This window comes from Aptenodytes patagonicus, chromosome 1 (assembly GCF_965638725.1).
Source record: "Aptenodytes patagonicus chromosome 1, bAptPat1.pri.cur, whole genome shotgun sequence".
Lineage (NCBI taxonomy): Eukaryota > Metazoa > Chordata > Aves > Sphenisciformes > Spheniscidae > Aptenodytes > Aptenodytes patagonicus.
In genome coordinates this window covers 15502762-15520131 of record NC_134949.1, presented here as the reverse complement: position 1 = coordinate 15520131, position 17370 = coordinate 15502762, and the positions used below count along the sequence as shown (strand labels likewise).

The window sequence follows — 17370 nt, the reverse complement described above, 5'->3', positions numbered from 1 at the left end:
AATAAATCTCGAAGGCAAAAGTTAGGAGATGCTGATTTCTTCTATAGTAACATTGCTTTTGGTCTTAAGATTTTCTTAGATTGCCAGAGCTTCAAAAGATATGCTTTCCTAAACATGTTTTTCTATCTGTAATGCTTGTCAGCCATACTTGACTTACTTTCAAATAGCATTTGGTGTTTCTACCAGAGTTTTAGTCCTTGAAAAGAGCACAGTTGTCTGTGGCATTGTGGCTAGTTGGCAGCTCCAAATACTGCTGGATGGCTGCAAGAAAACTCTTGGGTATTAACTCTTTTCAGGAGTTCAGCACTTCCTTCAGGTAGCCAAATATTTCTTTGAGCCAACTCAGATGACACCTTTTTGGATGCCAGTGCAACCAACCCCTTCTGTAATTTAATATCCTATTTTTAGTGAATGTAATGGATGGAGATACAGGCTGAGGAGCATCTATCTATCTGTCTGTCATGTTCAGATATTTTTAGAGCACTGATCTTTGTAATGCTGATCAGCACCAAATGCATTACATAAGATTAGCATCAAAATATATATAATGGAAAGTTAGCTCTGCTGCATTTGTTCTTAAATTATTTTTAGTATTGCCCACAAAACTTGTATGGCTCAGTGCATTATCCTGCCATTGTCCTCTGTCTTGTCTCTATAGGAATAATTTGTAAAGATTAATTTCTCTTCTCTCAGACCTTTTCAATCACAGGTCTCTTTCCTGAGACTTCAAATAAGATTGTCAGTCAGTGATACATATTACGAAGATTTTAATAAATGCCCACTTTCCACTAGGACTGAAGCTGAGACAAACAATTTATCTCTCATTGTCCTTCAATCCAGTTTATATTTGAACTTGTGATTTGCAGGTGCAAGATTCCAAATTCTGCTTTACTTACGTCCTCAGCTACTGTTGTGTTCTTTAATGCTGCTCGGGTCGCTTAATCTTTTGCAGTTACCCATAAGGATCTTTCAATTTTCCACTTTTAGTGGATATTCAGAATTAATATCTCCCTATTAAATACCTCTGGTCCACTAGCTAGCCATTTAGAATGGGTTGGTATAGATTATTTGGGAGATTTTTTGAGTTTAAAGAGGCAGACTGTGACAAAACAGACATTCTCACACCACTCTAGAAAATTTCTTTTTGTCTTTCAAATTTTCTGCAAAAAAGCTGATCCTTTCCTTTGAGTATGTTTAAGAACTAGTTTGTAATTACTGAGGTTTAAAAATAGATCTCGACTTTCTGCACATCCATCCCATCATCATAACTATTTGTGATATTGTGGCAGATGAGTCTTGATTTTTTCATGATTTCTTTCTTTGTGGGTTTATGGTGCATCTGATATATGATAGTCAATACAAATTGTCTGCTGTTTGTTTTTGGTGATGTAGTTTTGAAAGCGTAATTCTATCATGCCATGGCGTCACAGATCTTCCAGGATCTCTTTTCCTGAGATCACAATTAAATGTGCTCTGATCTTGGTTTATATTTTTACTGTTTAAAAACAATCTCTAATTTATTAATGCTTCTTCTTGGTTTGTAAACCTTGTTGCAATAAAGAGAATGAGGAAAGAAAATGCTAGAACGCCAGGTGAAATAGAAAAACAACAATTAATTCAGCTTAAACTCCTGGCTGAGAAAGAGACAGCGTCTTTACAAGGAATTTTCGTAATGTCATTTGTAGAAGAAAAAGTGTCTGTCATGCTTGATCAGGGGAATGAAGATTTAAATAAGCTGTTTTCAGTGGGTTATTTAGATGATAAGCAATATGAATGGCATATTTTTGTCCAGAATCTAAAAGGCTAAGTGTATTATAACTGATCCAGAGACTATATTGGAACGTCCTGGCTCGATCAGTGAAATTGTTAAGAAAAGCAGAAATGCAAAGAAAGATGGGATTTAAAAGTTAAAATATTGCAATGATAAAACAGTTGGATGAGAAGGATCGGTTCTTAGCTTTCTCTGAATATTCATGGAGATGGGAATTTTTTCTGAACTTTTCAGTCTGTACTTAGTGGTTGACTAGGAAAAGGCAGAGAGGGGCTGGACTAAACAAGTTCTCCATTGATTGTGCCCGTGTCTGCCCAGTGGCAAGGAAAAATATCCGTAATGTGTTGCAAGAAAGAAAGATGTTGATCTAGGAGGGCTATAATTCTGGTTTCTTCTTAGGGAAATGAAAAAAATTAAGACCTCATTTATGGAGGAAAGCATTTGTTGGGTTGGCTTTAGTCATATGTATTCCTAAAGAGAAATGTACCTTACACCAACCAAAACCATTGTTTTGCTCATTTAATTTATACAAGTTCCCCAAATGAAATATGCTGTAGTAGCAAGAAAACGGATGTGAGCTCCATCTCCATTAGGATGTCTACTGATGTTTACTGACATAACTATGTGGTTTGGGGTATCTGCATTGTTGGTTTTTTGTCCACCCATCCTCTTATCTGACATAGCTAAATTTAACTAGCTAAATAGTTCAACGAAGTAGGGGAGAACAGGGTGGAGAGGGAGAGGGAAAAGATTTCCTGGAATCAAATTCTTCCAGTGAAGGGAAAATACTGTTCATGCACTGGAATTTTGGCACCAAATTTAAACTCCAGCAAATTTATGAGGCTTGTGATGGTTTTGAATTGAAAAGCATGATGAATTCTCATTGAAATGACATAAAGTGAACTTCTGATTGCCTTTTTTATTATGTGATCTTATAAGAATTAATCCATGTCTCGTATTAGATGGTGTTACATTGAATTGTGAGCTTTCATTTGCGGGTGAATCACTATTCAGGACATATTCCAACAATGAGATTTGTCTGACAGTTCCAGGGAAACATATCTAGTCCTCCTGTCTAAATGTCAAATATTGTGAACTTTGGATGGAAGTATGAAATGTAATAAGCTCACAAATAGTCAAGAACAATAGTGAAATGACACTTCGGGAAAGGTTTTCTGTAAAGAATGGGTCAGTTACAATGGTGTAAGTAATGTGAAAGATTATATTTTCCCCACTTCTTTTTGAGATACGTGAATTAATTGTATTATACCAGTACCTTGAAGACATGGTGTTGCTGTCATTGAAAAACTTGTATCTATGCTATTTAAATGAGAGAACCCAAAAATATGAATTCAATATTTGGCACATTAAAGGAATTCATTAATAGGTATTTAAATAGAATATGTGGGAGGCTATTATATACTAAAATAATTTCAGAATAATTACTATTTCACTGTACGGTAATAAAAGCTAAAGATGGCAGTAGTTCTAATTTAAAAATAATCAAAAGTCAGCTAAGGTTTTGTAATATTTTCTTTTTGATGGAAAGATCAGAAGAGTTTTGTTAAAACAGTCATTAGGAAGCTACTTATATTGGTCAGAGAATGCTTAGAAATGTCTAGCTGATAAGTCACTTAAAAAGCATTTAAACTTTAAAAAATTGAAATAAAAATCTAGAGGAGAAAGTTGCATTAAAAAATAACTTCATGAAACATTTTCTTCATTCTCATGTTGTCTTTTGCTTGTTAGATCGTGACTCACATAACAAATGTGTGATTATTTTTTTTTTTAAAGAGATACTGGCTAAACTCCAGAAAAAATCATCCAAGCATAAAAGGCTGGTTTTGAGAGTACTATGTATTTCATTTTATCTTGCTGGGAAAGTGGTTAAAAGACTTCTTTAGATCTAGCATGTAATTTTGCTAACAGGTAGAAAAAGAGCAAGATTGCACAATCCTTACAGTATTTTGTTATAGTGCGCTCTACATTATTTCATACCAAATTAAATTCTATGATTCAGAAATGGATTTGGTTAAATGTATGTTGATACAGTAAAGGCTTTGGAATTTTGCAATTTTGGAACAACTCTAATGAGAGTTGGACAATGTAAAGCTCATTGATAACCTTCTGCAGGGTAGAAGTGTTCTAATCTCAGTTAACGCCTGGACTTGATACCAAAAAAGGCAGATGGCAATGAAATAAGTTGATTATATTTTTTATGTGTAGGTGATATCACCCTATCATGTTGGTATCACCCTGTCATGCTGGACCTGTCTCATGTGTCTTGGGGATGGATGACTGCTCTTCACCTCTGGAGGTGCATTCGCAGTAGTTGGTTGGAACCAACAGCTGTTGGGATGACATATAAAATATGATTAATCATTCAGTCATTAATTTGGCAAGCATGAAAAATTCAGTAAACTGTTACAGTCAGAGGTATCAGGATCAACACACAGTGTCCTTGAAATCCTCCTCAGACTTGGGCTAGCTGGATAAACCTGAGTCTGAAAAAATGTCAAATACAAGAGGCATAATTTTTGGAAGATGAGAAATTATTCCAAGTGCTTCAGGTTTAGGATTCTCTGAGATTCCTTAAAGGAACTGTTTTTAGCTGCTTTCTGATAGCGGAGTTGTTTTAAAGCATCTCATTATTTAAGGACCATGAACCATTACTCACTTTTCATTATTTTGTACAGTGCTTTTCTTCTCAAACAATTCAAAGACTTAGAGGTAAATCCTGTCTTTTCTGTTACAGAAAGACTGTTTGCTCTTTTCCTTCCATTTCTTCCACTTTTGAAAATATTAAGGAAGAAAAAAAAAACCCAAACCAGAAATACCCCAAGGGAATGGTTCGATGATTGCTGTTGTTCTAGCATGAATAGTATGAGCATGATGTTCAGTCTTTTTTCTTGGTCAAGGACTTAACAGTCCCTTCAGATTTTTCTTCCCAAAATAATGATTGTGTTTTCTATAAGATTTTGAATGCCTTCACCATAGAGCTCCTTTTCTATAATCTTAGAATATAAAATTTTCATTTTTCTGAAGAAGCTAAAAAAAAAAAAAAAAAAAGATATTCTGGAAGCTACAAGAATGTCCTGAGGGTGCAATATAAATGGTTTTATGTACATTTTAAGTTATTGCCTGAACTCATAGCTTATTCCTTTTTTCATGCCTTGAAATATTTCTTCTTCTTTGAAAAATTAGAAGTCGTTCCAAGAACATAAATTCTTATTTATGATTTATTCTTAAATTTTAGTTCATTTTTTTTAAAGCAGAACGTTCATTTTAATTTATCCTCATCAGTCAAGGACCTTATTTGCCCCGACACATTCATTCAAATCCTACACTTCGAACCTCTAAATTATGTCTCTTCTTTTTGCAAATTGTCCTCTAAGTAGCTAATATATTAGGTGGCATAGCTAGTGGAGTTCAGATTGTTACGTATTTTTCTGCTAAATGGTGTCATATTTTTACAAAAAATAGCAAACTAATTCTAGTAAACTTCTGTGTTTCTTAGGTGGAAAGAGGTTGTAAAAGGCTCCTTCTGCCATATGGAAAACATTAAACCTAATAGTAAATCATCCCAATTATTTATAGCTTATGGGAGAAATCCCAGGGCCAAGCCCTGTTGACTCACAAAGTCTATAAATGGATTTTGTGCTTTACAGAAAGTTGTTATGATCAGGCAGGAGGCCAAGTACCAGATGGATTGATTGCTTTCTGCCAGAGGTATGGCCCCATCAGCTACCTCTATTAGGAATGTATTTATTCTCGAAAATGCCAGCTTGACAATTGGAGTTTAACTTGTGCTATCAAAACACATCAGTCTGGTGATCCTAGAGTTAGATCAAATGCTTTGTTGAGAGGCACTACTTTTGTCCTATTTTGACTTAAGATCTTCTCTGTACTCCTAAATTATGATGCTGTTTCCTGCTCTTCAGAGAGTGGGTTTGCTGAGTCTGTTTTAGAGTAAAGAAATCAAATAAATGGAGTTTTCCAAAACTGTCAATAAGGATGCTCACAAGATCTTAGTTACTTAGTGTGAAACTGAGCTTTTTCACAAAATGTTTAGTCTGTGAAGGGAATGGTAGCAAACCAGCTCGCAAATCAGCATCTCTTCTGAGCTGCCACCTGTTGAAAGAGGGGAAGTTAGTCACTTTGAAACACTAAACAAATTTCAGGAAAAGATGTATCAATAGTCTGAGCTTTTCTACAAGAAAAAGACAAACTCGGTTAGCGTTTTTTTATAACCCGAGGGAGAACTGATGATTTGATTCACGTCCTAATCTAAATTTTACATTCATTGCTTCATGGTGAAAACAAGAATTTAAACCCAAACCAATCTTATCATAGCACATGTCTCAACATGCGAGATCAAATCCATGCTGTCAAATTACATGTCTGTTCTTAGGTATTAAACATAGAAAAGTGCAAAATCCGGAACACTTGATCTAGTTATTTCCAAGACACATTTCCAAAGCGGGTCTATGCAAAGGGGTGCAAATACATTTATAGGGTGAGAATTCATCTGACATGACTTCAGGCAGTATAGCTACCTGCATGTATCTGCGGTACTGCTTTAGATTCCCTTTATAGTTAGTGGAGGGAAATAGGTGCATACAGGGTGCATTTACTCTCTCCCTAAAGCAGGGTCTCTAAAATAGGCTAGATGAATTACTCAATAGAAGTGCTTATTCCTCTACTTTGTGGTTTCCTGCGTGTGGTGAATCATTCCTGAAATTTTCTGCATTGGGCGACTTACTGACCCAATACAAGGCACCTGCAATCTCTGCAGGTGAAGCAGTGTAACCACGTTAGTGTACTGAAGGATACAAACTAAAAGAAACTATTTTCCAGAAGGACTTCTGAATTTGGAGAGAGCACAATGCCAGTCATGGCTTACGGTTTCTCGACCATGTCAGGCTAAAGCAAGTCAGATGGCCTTCAGTCAGCTTGTTCCTCTTCGTGACGCATTTTTTGTGTATCAGCTTCTACAAGTGTCCTTTTTGGTTCAATAAATTACCCGATCTCCTACTTAGTCCTCAGATTCTGTTGAATTAGATTTAAAAAAAAAAGTCTTCTAGGCAGCTTCCTCCAGCTAGTCAGCTGCTGGATTGAACATGCAAATTTCAATCTCCTACCTTAGAGAATGTCCTCGTATACATGTCAGAAACGTAGTACCTTCAGTGTTTCTTTCTCATTTTAGTTTAACAGGTGCCCTTTGAGTTTTCTTGAAATGGTGCATGGGGCGGAAGCTCACATTCACATTCTTGAGGGTACCACAAGACACAGCCCTTGTCCTAGTGCCTGGATGCATGATACGAAAGTCCTGGGTAATATTTGCTGGTGGGAGACTTCTCTGCCTCACTCCTCTCTTCCTCACTAGCATCTCATGTTGCCACTGTGCTGGTAGCTCATGTTGGCAAAGGGAGCTCATACTGACGTGTCACTCATTGTAGAATTGCCACTTGCTGGGGAATGGGGTGCCTGTGCTTCGCTAGTGCCCATGAAATTGCTGTAGACAGGCCTTGAGGTAAAAGCAGAAACAGTTTACCCAAGTAAAGTGAAGAGGATAAGAAATCAATTGCTATAGTTAAAGACAGATACAGAAAAGTTGAACAGTTACAGTCCTCGTTACTGCTCATTCAGGTCTGGCTTCAGCATGGTTTCTTTTCCTCTGTTTTCTTTTCAGCTAGCAGGCTCAAGCCAGACTAACTCCCAGGGTGACTGATGGTTCCCTGGAGATGGGATCTGGTCCTTCAGCTACGCTTTGTCTTTTGGTTGCTTCTTTCCCAAAATAGATTCTGATTTGGGATGAAGTCACCCCTTCTGTCCTCCCTATTTCTGCTTAGCATAAATTCACCCTCCTGGCCACCTGCATTTCTGGATAAATCTAACTGATTAAAAAGGCATCAGATTTTGTCTCTAGTGCCCTCATCAAAAAGAAGGCCCTTGGACCGTGTCTTTCCGCTGAGTGGATGTGGCTAGGCTTCACACTTATTTAACTTAACCTGTTTACACAGTGCAATCCCCAGTGGGCAGATAACAGAGGGAGAGTTACATTACCACTGGGCTTAAATGCATAAGCTGTGTCCAGCACAGAACTTCAAAAGTACTTGCTATATAAATGAGTGATGAATGTGAATCATTGGTAAAACCTGGTATGATGGAAAATAAATTGAGGGATGATTTGTTTCTAAAGTAAATGGGCCACAAGCGTGGTTTGTTGGAACCGGGGAGACACAATGATGGCATTTTCCTACCTGGATGCGTGATTGTACAATGGGTATTAGAGGTGTCAAGAATTCAGTCTGAGGCATTGGAATATTGGAATAATGATAAACTACCTGAAATTCAGATACATGCCAGTGACAAAGTGTATGTACATGAACCATGTTGCACAGAGTCAGCGCAGAACCTTCTTGCCTCAAGGCAAGGTCGTAGAAATCATTGTGGTGACAGCAAGAGATGGGAACGACCACCTGAGACGTCTGCTGTAGATGGTAGGGCACAGCTACCCATGTAGGTGCCAGGTGTCCCCATGGCACACCTTCAGGAGAAGCGGTCCTAGGGAGCCCTAGGCTGCCCAGTTCCTACCGCTCATTACAAGAGCCGAGTTTTCCAAGCCTCTTTGTTTTAGACCGGTGATTTTATTTTACGATACACAACAGATCAACACATCTAGCGGTCAAAGTTCAAATTGATTAATTTAAGGGAATTTAATATGGTAAACAATTTTAGAAAGATTGGTTGCTTTTAAAACATTTTTAGACTTTGCCTGTGAAGCTGTTGTGCATTATTGCTGACTGCAAGAGTTGCTTGTTGCTGCAGCAGGGTGTATTTTGTACTTGTTACTGGGTTTACTTACCAGTTAAGCTTTTTCACCAGCAGAAGAGACATATAGTCTAATGATTTCATAATGCCTAAGAAAAAGAAATTGTGAAACCTTTACAATAGACTCTGAGGAACTGAAATTTAAGTGACTAGGATGTGAAATTTTACTTAGTAGTGTCTTTTATGTTTAATAGTTGTAAATGTGCAAAAAACCAATCAAATAGTCTGTGTAGTGCTTAAAAAAGGTGTGAAGAAAAAGGTTATTGGGGTCTGGGAGGGTGGTCAGCTGGGTGGACAGGGTGTTTCTCTGCACAGCTGTTTTGTTATTAATCTGTGAAGCTGTAAGCATGAGAAGCAGAATTCTTAAAACCAGTCAGGTCTGTCAAATAGAAATATCAGGAAGGAAAGAGAGATGTACATAGCTCACATGGCTGTTCTCATCAGGAAGGCAGGAAGATGCTGAGATGATGTGTTTGTCAGCTAGTCTAAAGATGCATTCTGATGTCAAATAATTGAAGATACGTTGGAAAAGATTTTTCCCTCTGCAAAGGCCTCAGAAACCTGTTTATCCTGAAATAATCCCTAAATTTGAAGAAAGGGAATTGAACTGATATTGTCACCATAGTGCTGTGAATAACTTTGAGTTCCTGTGCGCTTGCAAGAATTTGTCTAAAACTTCATCATTAGCAGTGCTGGCAAATACTAGATAACGTTGCTTGCATGCTGTCTGTGTTTATGCTGAGTGGAAGCAACGGGAAGTACAGGAATAGTCTTTCACTAGTAAAGGTTCACTGTTTCCCATAACTTAAAAATTTTCACGTTATGTTTGTTCCTTTTGTTCTTAAACAATTGTTACTGTATATTCAGTTTTAGTTTAGGAGCTTTCTGTAGGACTTACAACTGTGTTTAAAGACACGCTTCATAAAAGTCTCTTGAAGACTTGTTCAATGAGTTGAATATATTTTTACTGAGAGACTTTTGGAGCTAGGCATCTTCAGGAGTTTCCTGGAGGATAATTTTGTATCCTGAAATATAAGGAACTCATCAGATAATTATATCTCAATAAAGCCTTCTATTAATAGCTATTCTTGCTGTAATATTTAGATGTACTTCTAGAATTCACATAGCCTTTTGTCAATTCTTTGTATTTCTGCAGCTTTCAGTGCACAAGAAAAATTCTGTTTGTTTCCCAATTACAATTGATTTTATTTTAAATTATAAACTTATGCTGTGGTATCCTTATGGGACTGTTCTGTAGTTACTTGCTATTTATGTATCATCCTGGAACTTTGATTTCTGTGATAATGATAAAAAACGCATGCTTTGTGGAGTTTAAATATGAAGAAATAATTTTTTTATTTTTGCTGAAAGATTCATGGATAGAACTCTTTACTGACAGGACTAGCAGTTTTGGTCCTTGGAGTTCTATTTTCCTGTTCATTTACAAGCCACTAAAATGTACAAAGCTGTAAGCCATCTATTTGAAGAAACAGAGTTTTTAAGGAGAGGCTTGAATGGTTGTCAGAAGTAAGGACTGAGGGTATACAGAAAAGCATATGCTTTTCAGTTCTGCTGCTGCTAGTTTATACTGCATCCTCGGGTAGGTGACTTCACCTGACTCTTAGATTACAAAGTTGAAGTTATGCTGGGACTAGGTATCTCCAAGAGGTCTGGGTCTGAGTGCTGTGGTTTGGGAGCTGAGACAGCAGTCTTTCACGGTTCCTGTTGCTCAGTTTGTATTATCTAGAGATGGAAATCATATGAATCACGACAAGAGTTAAATGGAAGAACATTGGTACTGAAGACCTATGGCTTTCTGCAGTGGTCTAAGTTTAGTTAACTATACCTTTGTGGTGATGCATTGTTTAAAGAGTTGGTACTGTTTTAACAATTTCTGCAATCACTGCAGCTGTCTACTCAAGGAGATGCCAGCCAGGTGATTGGACCACTCACAGACGGACAGAGGAGGAACGTGGCTGTAGTTAATTCTCTATACAAACTGCACCAATCGGTTCTGAAGGTAGGCTTCCTTTGATATTTCTCTTCTTGCCATAATGTTAACTTCTTTGCTCTATCATATGCATATTCTCCCATTAGCTGATGAGAACTGTGACAAATACAGCCCAATTTTGGGTTAAGAGCTGCACCTTGCTATGCATTTGTACAACTCTTTGAGACTTGGCTGGCCCTTGTAAGCACCTCTATGTGACAAGTTGTCAATATTAGAAGAGTGAAAGCTGTGTTTATAGAGAATAATCACGTCTCACGGCCGTTGTTTTGTGAGCCTGAACAATTGAACTCTTTCTGGTTTTTCTTATCAAGTAAACTCTGTCTTTGTACTGGTCAGCCTGATAGCCCTTGTCTGCATCTGTCCCAGCCCAAGCTTATCTTTCTCAGAAGACCCTCACTGCTTTCCCATGATTGCGGCCAAACTGAAAAGGAGAAGGAAAGGGTGAAATCAAGAAAAGCAGCACCTCACAAATATCTCCATGCATTGTTGCTGTGACCAAAGTCTGGCCTGGAAATGTTTTCAGGACTAAGCACAGTTATGAATAATTCCAATTTACTGGCTTATTGATGCCAATGGTTACACAGTCTCTGTAAATTAAAACAAACAGATATAGTGGTAGTTGTAGTTAATTGTGTTTAAATCCTAGCCTGATTAGAAAAAAGATCACGAGTAATCCTGACTGTGGATATGTTTAAAGAATGTTAAAAAATGCTAAAAAGCCTATAAAATTTGCTTGGATTTTGCAAACAGATGGTAGATCAACTTTTAAGTCTGCTTTCTCTGATGTGTTTAGTAATGAACCTCATGTGCCTTAGTGTTGGAGGGAGATCTGATATGATTCAGTCTTTGAGTTCAGTACTTATCTGGCTTAAAAATATTATTGTATAGCATGTTCATAACTGTAAGGAAATTGGTATAATATTCCTTCAGATCATTTCTTGACTTTCAATTCTGATATCGTTGTAGCTGTACATAAACAGCTATTTAACATGTAGTATTATAATAGTCATAATAGTGAGAAAGAACAACCATTCTTTCAAATATTTGCCATAGAGCTGCTTGTATAGTTCTCCATAAATTCTGGACTTAGCAGTGGGAGAATACACCACTTATTTTTATTCTGATTCTGTTAACCCTTTAGCTAAATTTCAGTTGAACTCAGTTGAATCATTTCTTTGCCAAGGCAGAAGCAGAATCCATAGGAAGTTTGAGAGCAAAGGACCGATACTGGTGCATTGCAAATTCTGTCTGTATAAAACACATTTGATAGTTATCTATACCTATGTAAACTACTCATTACTAAGGATAACTCAGTATGTTTCTAAATGAAATTAAATATTATGGATCCTAATAATTTGTTGAATGTTGACTATTAACAATTACTTTAAAATTTTTAGGTCATTACCAATCAGAGTTCATTTCCAGCAGGTGCTGAGCAAACAGTCACAACTGCCTTAAAGGTAACTGAATGTCCATATGCTGCAGGTATAGGGCTGAGCTTTGCTTTGTTTGTTACACTTAAAATGGGCACTTACTTTCCCAGGTGTTATATTCTGAAATTTATATTTTGTTGTATCTGCAGCTACATATATGTTGCATGTGCCAAATCACTGCTTGAGTAGCGTTTGTATTCAAGAATATTCTCGTAATGGTCGGAACCCAGATGTCATCTGTCTGTGAAAATAAATGTCTTTCTCTGCAGCATTCACACAGCAGTAACTGGATCCTTCATCACCCCCTTAGCTCCCTTAACACACATATAAAATAATGATTTTTTTGCTACCTGGTGCTTTTCGGGGAGGCGATGTGGATGGCTGTGCAGCCCGCTGTGGATGACAGCTATCCACATCCATCCTGCTGTGCACTAATCTGGGAGGGGTTGTGTGCAGAGGAATGAAGGGCAGCTTGCATGTCTGGGGAATGAACAGCTGAACGAAGTGTGTGCACCAAAACATGTACGTTTACAAACCAGGAATGCCAGATTGTTGTGCACCTTTTGAAGGAAGGCTTTACATAGAAATAGTAAACAGCCTTACTTCTGTACTTCACTGGTAAAATCAATTAAAGAAAAACGTTATCTTAGGCTTTTGTCCTTCTATTTAGCAGTTTCTAATGCAGAGTAGTAAAAAGCACTGTTGAAATGAACTGTTTGTCAAGGTGTTTTTGAGGTGTCAAAATGCAAATGCTTCTAGTTTCCGTTTCCCTACTTCTGCCTTTTTCTTATTCTATTTTAGGCAGTCCATGATCTAATGGGTAGTGCTGTTCAACCGTTACTGAACTCTGTAGGAGATTCAGTAGAAGCTATTATCATCACTATGCACCAAGAAGATTTTTCTGGGTAACTAGAAATATTTTTAAAATTTACCATTGCTTTAGTAAGACGTCCTGCATACGCGTAATAGATTGTTATTGCCACAATGTCCTTGGAGCAAGAGCGCTTGTTTGTTGAGGGGAAGGCAATGCTTTATGGTCAGTGAACACAGAAAGCAGAATTACACCTATCTATTGAAACAAATTAATCAGGTAGCATCTGTCTTCCCTTTTTTTTTTTTCTTATCTGTTGAGTAAAATTCATTTTAAATAGAAAAATAAAGCCAAGCAGAGGCAATTTTTGTGCTTAAAAACCCCTTTTGCTTTCAGAATTATTTTTTGTGGACAGTCTTCAGAACTGTCAATATTCTTGTTTCTCAAAATAAAGCATATAACCTCTGATTCAAAATTACATAGAAATTTTTCTAAAGTATTATTGAATATGAAATGGTTCAAAAAATCTTTTTTATTGAAAGCTCAGATTTAGTGTATTATGCTATTTTCCCATAGCATTTTAATTAAAATTTCCAGTATTCTTTATCTGCAAAGATCTTGAGTCCTATCTGTAATTGAGACTTCCTTCCTGAGCGTTATTTTGGTTGTTATCTCTGTTCTGACATTGCTTATATCATCATCAGATGTACTGTTTTCTGTCTTGGAAACTCACTGAAAATAGTGTATTTTCAGAGGTGTTTTAAATTTTCCTTTTGACTTTTTTTTTTTAAACAATATTTTACCCTCTCCATCTTTCTTTTGCCACCACTAGCAAAATACCTCTCTAGGTGGATAAACTGATTCCAGCCAAAGGCTAAGTTTTGTTAGGTAGCCTGTATGCTCAGGTTCCTGAGTTTGGAAGAGCTCTTTTGCCTGATTGTGATTCAAAGAAAGAGAAAGGTGATTGATTTCTGTGCCCTGTAGCTTCTGTGCTGCTTCTGTGATAATTAGATTGACTTTATAATCCTGTGTTTGGAGGAATCTAGGAAACTAATTCTCTACAGAGAACAGGTTTGGGGTAGGCTGAACTAGTAACCCTGTGACATGTACTTGTATTTTCTGATCCATTATTAGTGTTTCAAATCAACAACTGGGACATTTAAATTTAGGGGCTGGAAATGAGGTTTAGGCTCCAAACTGGTGGAGGCTCTGCAAGTTTGGTAGGAGTGGGGTGATTTCCTTTATCTTGTTAGGATGGGAATGGCCGATAAAGAGATATTTTTTGACTACAGTTTCAGAGAGAGCTACACACTCTTTATTCTGAGTAGAAATGAGACTCCACAATGTATGCCATGACTTTGTGGGGTAGGAAAAAAATTAAAAAGAATCCAATAGTTTTTGGTTGTGTTTTAAAGATGAATTTAGCTGTCCCTATTTCTTTTTTCTTTTCTTTTTTTTCAGATCATTATCCAGCTCAGGAAAACCAGATGTCCCTTGTTCTCTGTACATGAAAGAACTACAGGGTTTTATAGCAAGAGTCATGAGCGACTACTTCAGACATTTTGAGTGTTTTGACTTTGTCTTTGATAACACTGAAGCCATGGCTCAAAGAGCAATTGAAGTTTTCATTCGCAATGCCAGTCTAATAAGGCCCCTCGGTGAAGGTGGGAAGATGCGGCTTGCGGCGGATTTTGCACAGGTACCCTTAATACTGATTTCTGCTTTCTACTGTTACTTCACTGTGTTCATTGAAAAGTATCAATACTTTTGTCCCCATCAAAGTATAAACAGGCAGTTGTAGAGATCGGTGCATTCCAGTTCTAAACATCCTCTCTGATGAGATACTGCATCCTGAGAAATGCATCCACTAAGTAGCTGAAGATCCCTCATCACCATAAGGCACATTCAGGGAGGTCTGACAGCTTCCTATCGAGTGACTGTTGCATTTAAATTCAGCTGCATCTTGACATGTTATCCTGCTTGTCTGACCTCCTCGGTACGGCCATCATTTGCCACCATTCATTCACTTCATTCTTTCTCTCTCTTCTAATGGAATGGTGTGTCGCTTTCTTAATCGCTTTATATATCACAGTGCCTGCCCACAGTGGTTAATCGCTAATTCAGCTGCCTTGCAGTGTAGGAAACAAGCTAAAGAAATACCAATATCCTGTGGAAGAACTGCCCTTTTGGTAACAGAAGGGCAGTTTTCTTGTGGGATTCTCTTCATGACCTGATTGACTTACCTGCCTCTCAGCTTTACCTAGCTCTTATACTGGTCTAAAACACAAAACAAATTGCCAGATTAATATCCACTACTTGTCTGCATTATCTACTATATTCAAATTTAATTCGTCAGTAGTAACACTGTGTGATTAACTTGCCAAAGAATACAGGCATCCACTAGGTTGGCCTTAGGGTCCCGGTTATCATTATCCAAGCGGAAAAGGGAATTAGCACCAGCTGTCCACATACCGAGTGCTGCTTTTGGCTGGTAGGTAACTGAGGTAGGAGAGGAAGGCAGGGAGGGAGGAATCACTGCCATCTCCGCTCCTGCTTGTGGCTGCTTTGGATCATTTGCCTGTGAGTTACATACTCCTGAGTAAAGTTTTTTTTATTCATTACTCAAAAGTAGCAAATCAGCCTTTACCCACAGAAGTTAAGGGGAAGTTTTATATCTATATTCCTAAGGAAGGAATATAGATAATTTTTATAATTTATGCTGCAGTACTAAAGTAAGTCATATAAATTTGGGAAATATCTTCACCTAATTCTACAGTAAAGAGCATATGATCTAAGCACCTATTATAATAATACTAAAAATATCACTCGTTTATCTTTTTTAAATGCTTATTTTTCTCATTCTGACACGGGCTGCCTTTTAAGTGAAAAATGAAGGTATGTCTCCATCTGAGTGTAGGGAGATTTGCATGTTCTTCCCCACTGTGCTCAGTATAACTCCTGAATGGACAACTGTCTGAAGATAAATGTTCTGATTTCTCTTCTTTTGTACTGTGGAAGAAAAAAATAGGTTTTGAATTCATTCTTCCCTCCTGCCTTCAACTGTTGCTGCATCTGGCGGCTGCCTTGTGTTTTTCTCATCTTCACGTTGCACCATATTTTTGGCTTGTTTAAAAATAGGCTTAAGAAAAGAACTGTCCGGGCCCAACCCGCCCCATACAGCCACCTCAACACTCACTCTGTGCCTTTGAGCATCTCTGCACAGAGCTCCTTAAGGCGTCCCAGGCTGCACAGGGACTGTAGTGTCCAGAATGGGCTGGACACTATATCCTGTTGCTCGGGATAGCAGAAAAAGGACTGAAACATTTTGTATGTGGAGGCTGCCTTATATCCATGTTTTCTGGGGTGTGTCTGCCCCTCCCGAAAACCTGGTGGGTTTTGGGCACGTGCCCATGACGCCAGCTCCTGGTAGCCCCACTGGGGATGTTGTAGTTGCTCTGACCCGGCCAGGAGTCCTGGGCACGTTCACCGAAAAGTGGCTGTAATCTTGAACAGGACTCGTTTCACTTCCATGCTCCCATTGCCGTGACACGTGGCTTTGTTGAGGAAAAGACTTGGTTCCTCCAAAGAGAAGGGGAGGTTGCTGCTGCTTTGGGCTGAGGAGAGCAGGGAGCAGGTATTTAGCTGGGCTGCTGGCTTGATGGGCAGGATAAACTTTTCCAAATGGCCGTAAATGCTGCGTGCAGGGTTTTTTTCAGTCCCAGAGAGGCACTGCATTGTTGGAACTAAAGCCAAACCTGAGGGAAAGGACCTGCCTGGAAAGCTACTGTGTGTGTAGGAGGAGGTTTGTTTATAAATTGTTTTTACTTGGGCTCTGTCTTGTAGAGTCGTTTTGAATTTTCTGTACTCAAAAAGGGTTACATGTTCCTGCTTAAAACTGGCTTTTGAGATCTAAACCCCCTTTTGGTGTTTTGGGGTTACTTGCAAGCAAAAGACCTGGGCAGAAATCTGTCCAGAAGCTTTGGTTAATTTGAGGTCCTATTATAAACACACATGCAGTAAGTCAAATAATCTTGGGTTGCATCAGATTTTGGGTATCTCATATGCTTGTGTGCATTTCTTTCAGGGCACTCAGAGTTACAGTTACAGCTGCCTTATACTCAGCAGAACAGCTTTGGCTGAGAGTCAGCTTTGAAAATTACTGCACTGGAAAGGTGTTTTACTGATAAATTGCCTCAAAACAACAGGTGTCTACACAGAAGGGGGAAAACTGAGGCTTCAAGTGCTCTTCATTCACAACTGGTTTCGGTGAGGTGCACAACAGCCAATTTTCTTAAGTAAGGCTCACTACTTAGACAGTTAGGAATTATTGCTGTAATTCTGTTGAATTCTCTGTCTTACCCTGTTCCCAGTGTCAGTATTGCATTTTGCTATCTTGTGCATTACAGATATTTCAGCAGTAAGACTAGGTGTGTGCTAGTGTGGCAGCTGTAAACAGAGGTATGATAGGCTTGAAATATGCCTGAATATCATTAGTATGATTTCATGAAGA

General features: G+C 38.1%; 1 protein-coding gene across 1 annotated transcript in view; it reads left to right on the top strand.

The window, feature by feature from the left end:
• The window catches only part of COG5 (component of oligomeric golgi complex 5), a 193272-nt gene that overhangs the window by 155232 nt on the left and 20670 nt on the right, over positions 1–17370 (top strand). The window contains exons 15-18 of the mRNA XM_076328661.1: positions 10515–10625; positions 12014–12076; positions 12851–12954; positions 14322–14559. Coding sequence (XP_076184776.1) covers positions 10515–10625; positions 12014–12076; positions 12851–12954; positions 14322–14559 — 516 coding nt within the window. The remainder of the gene's footprint in view (positions 1–10514; positions 10626–12013; positions 12077–12850; positions 12955–14321; positions 14560–17370) is intronic.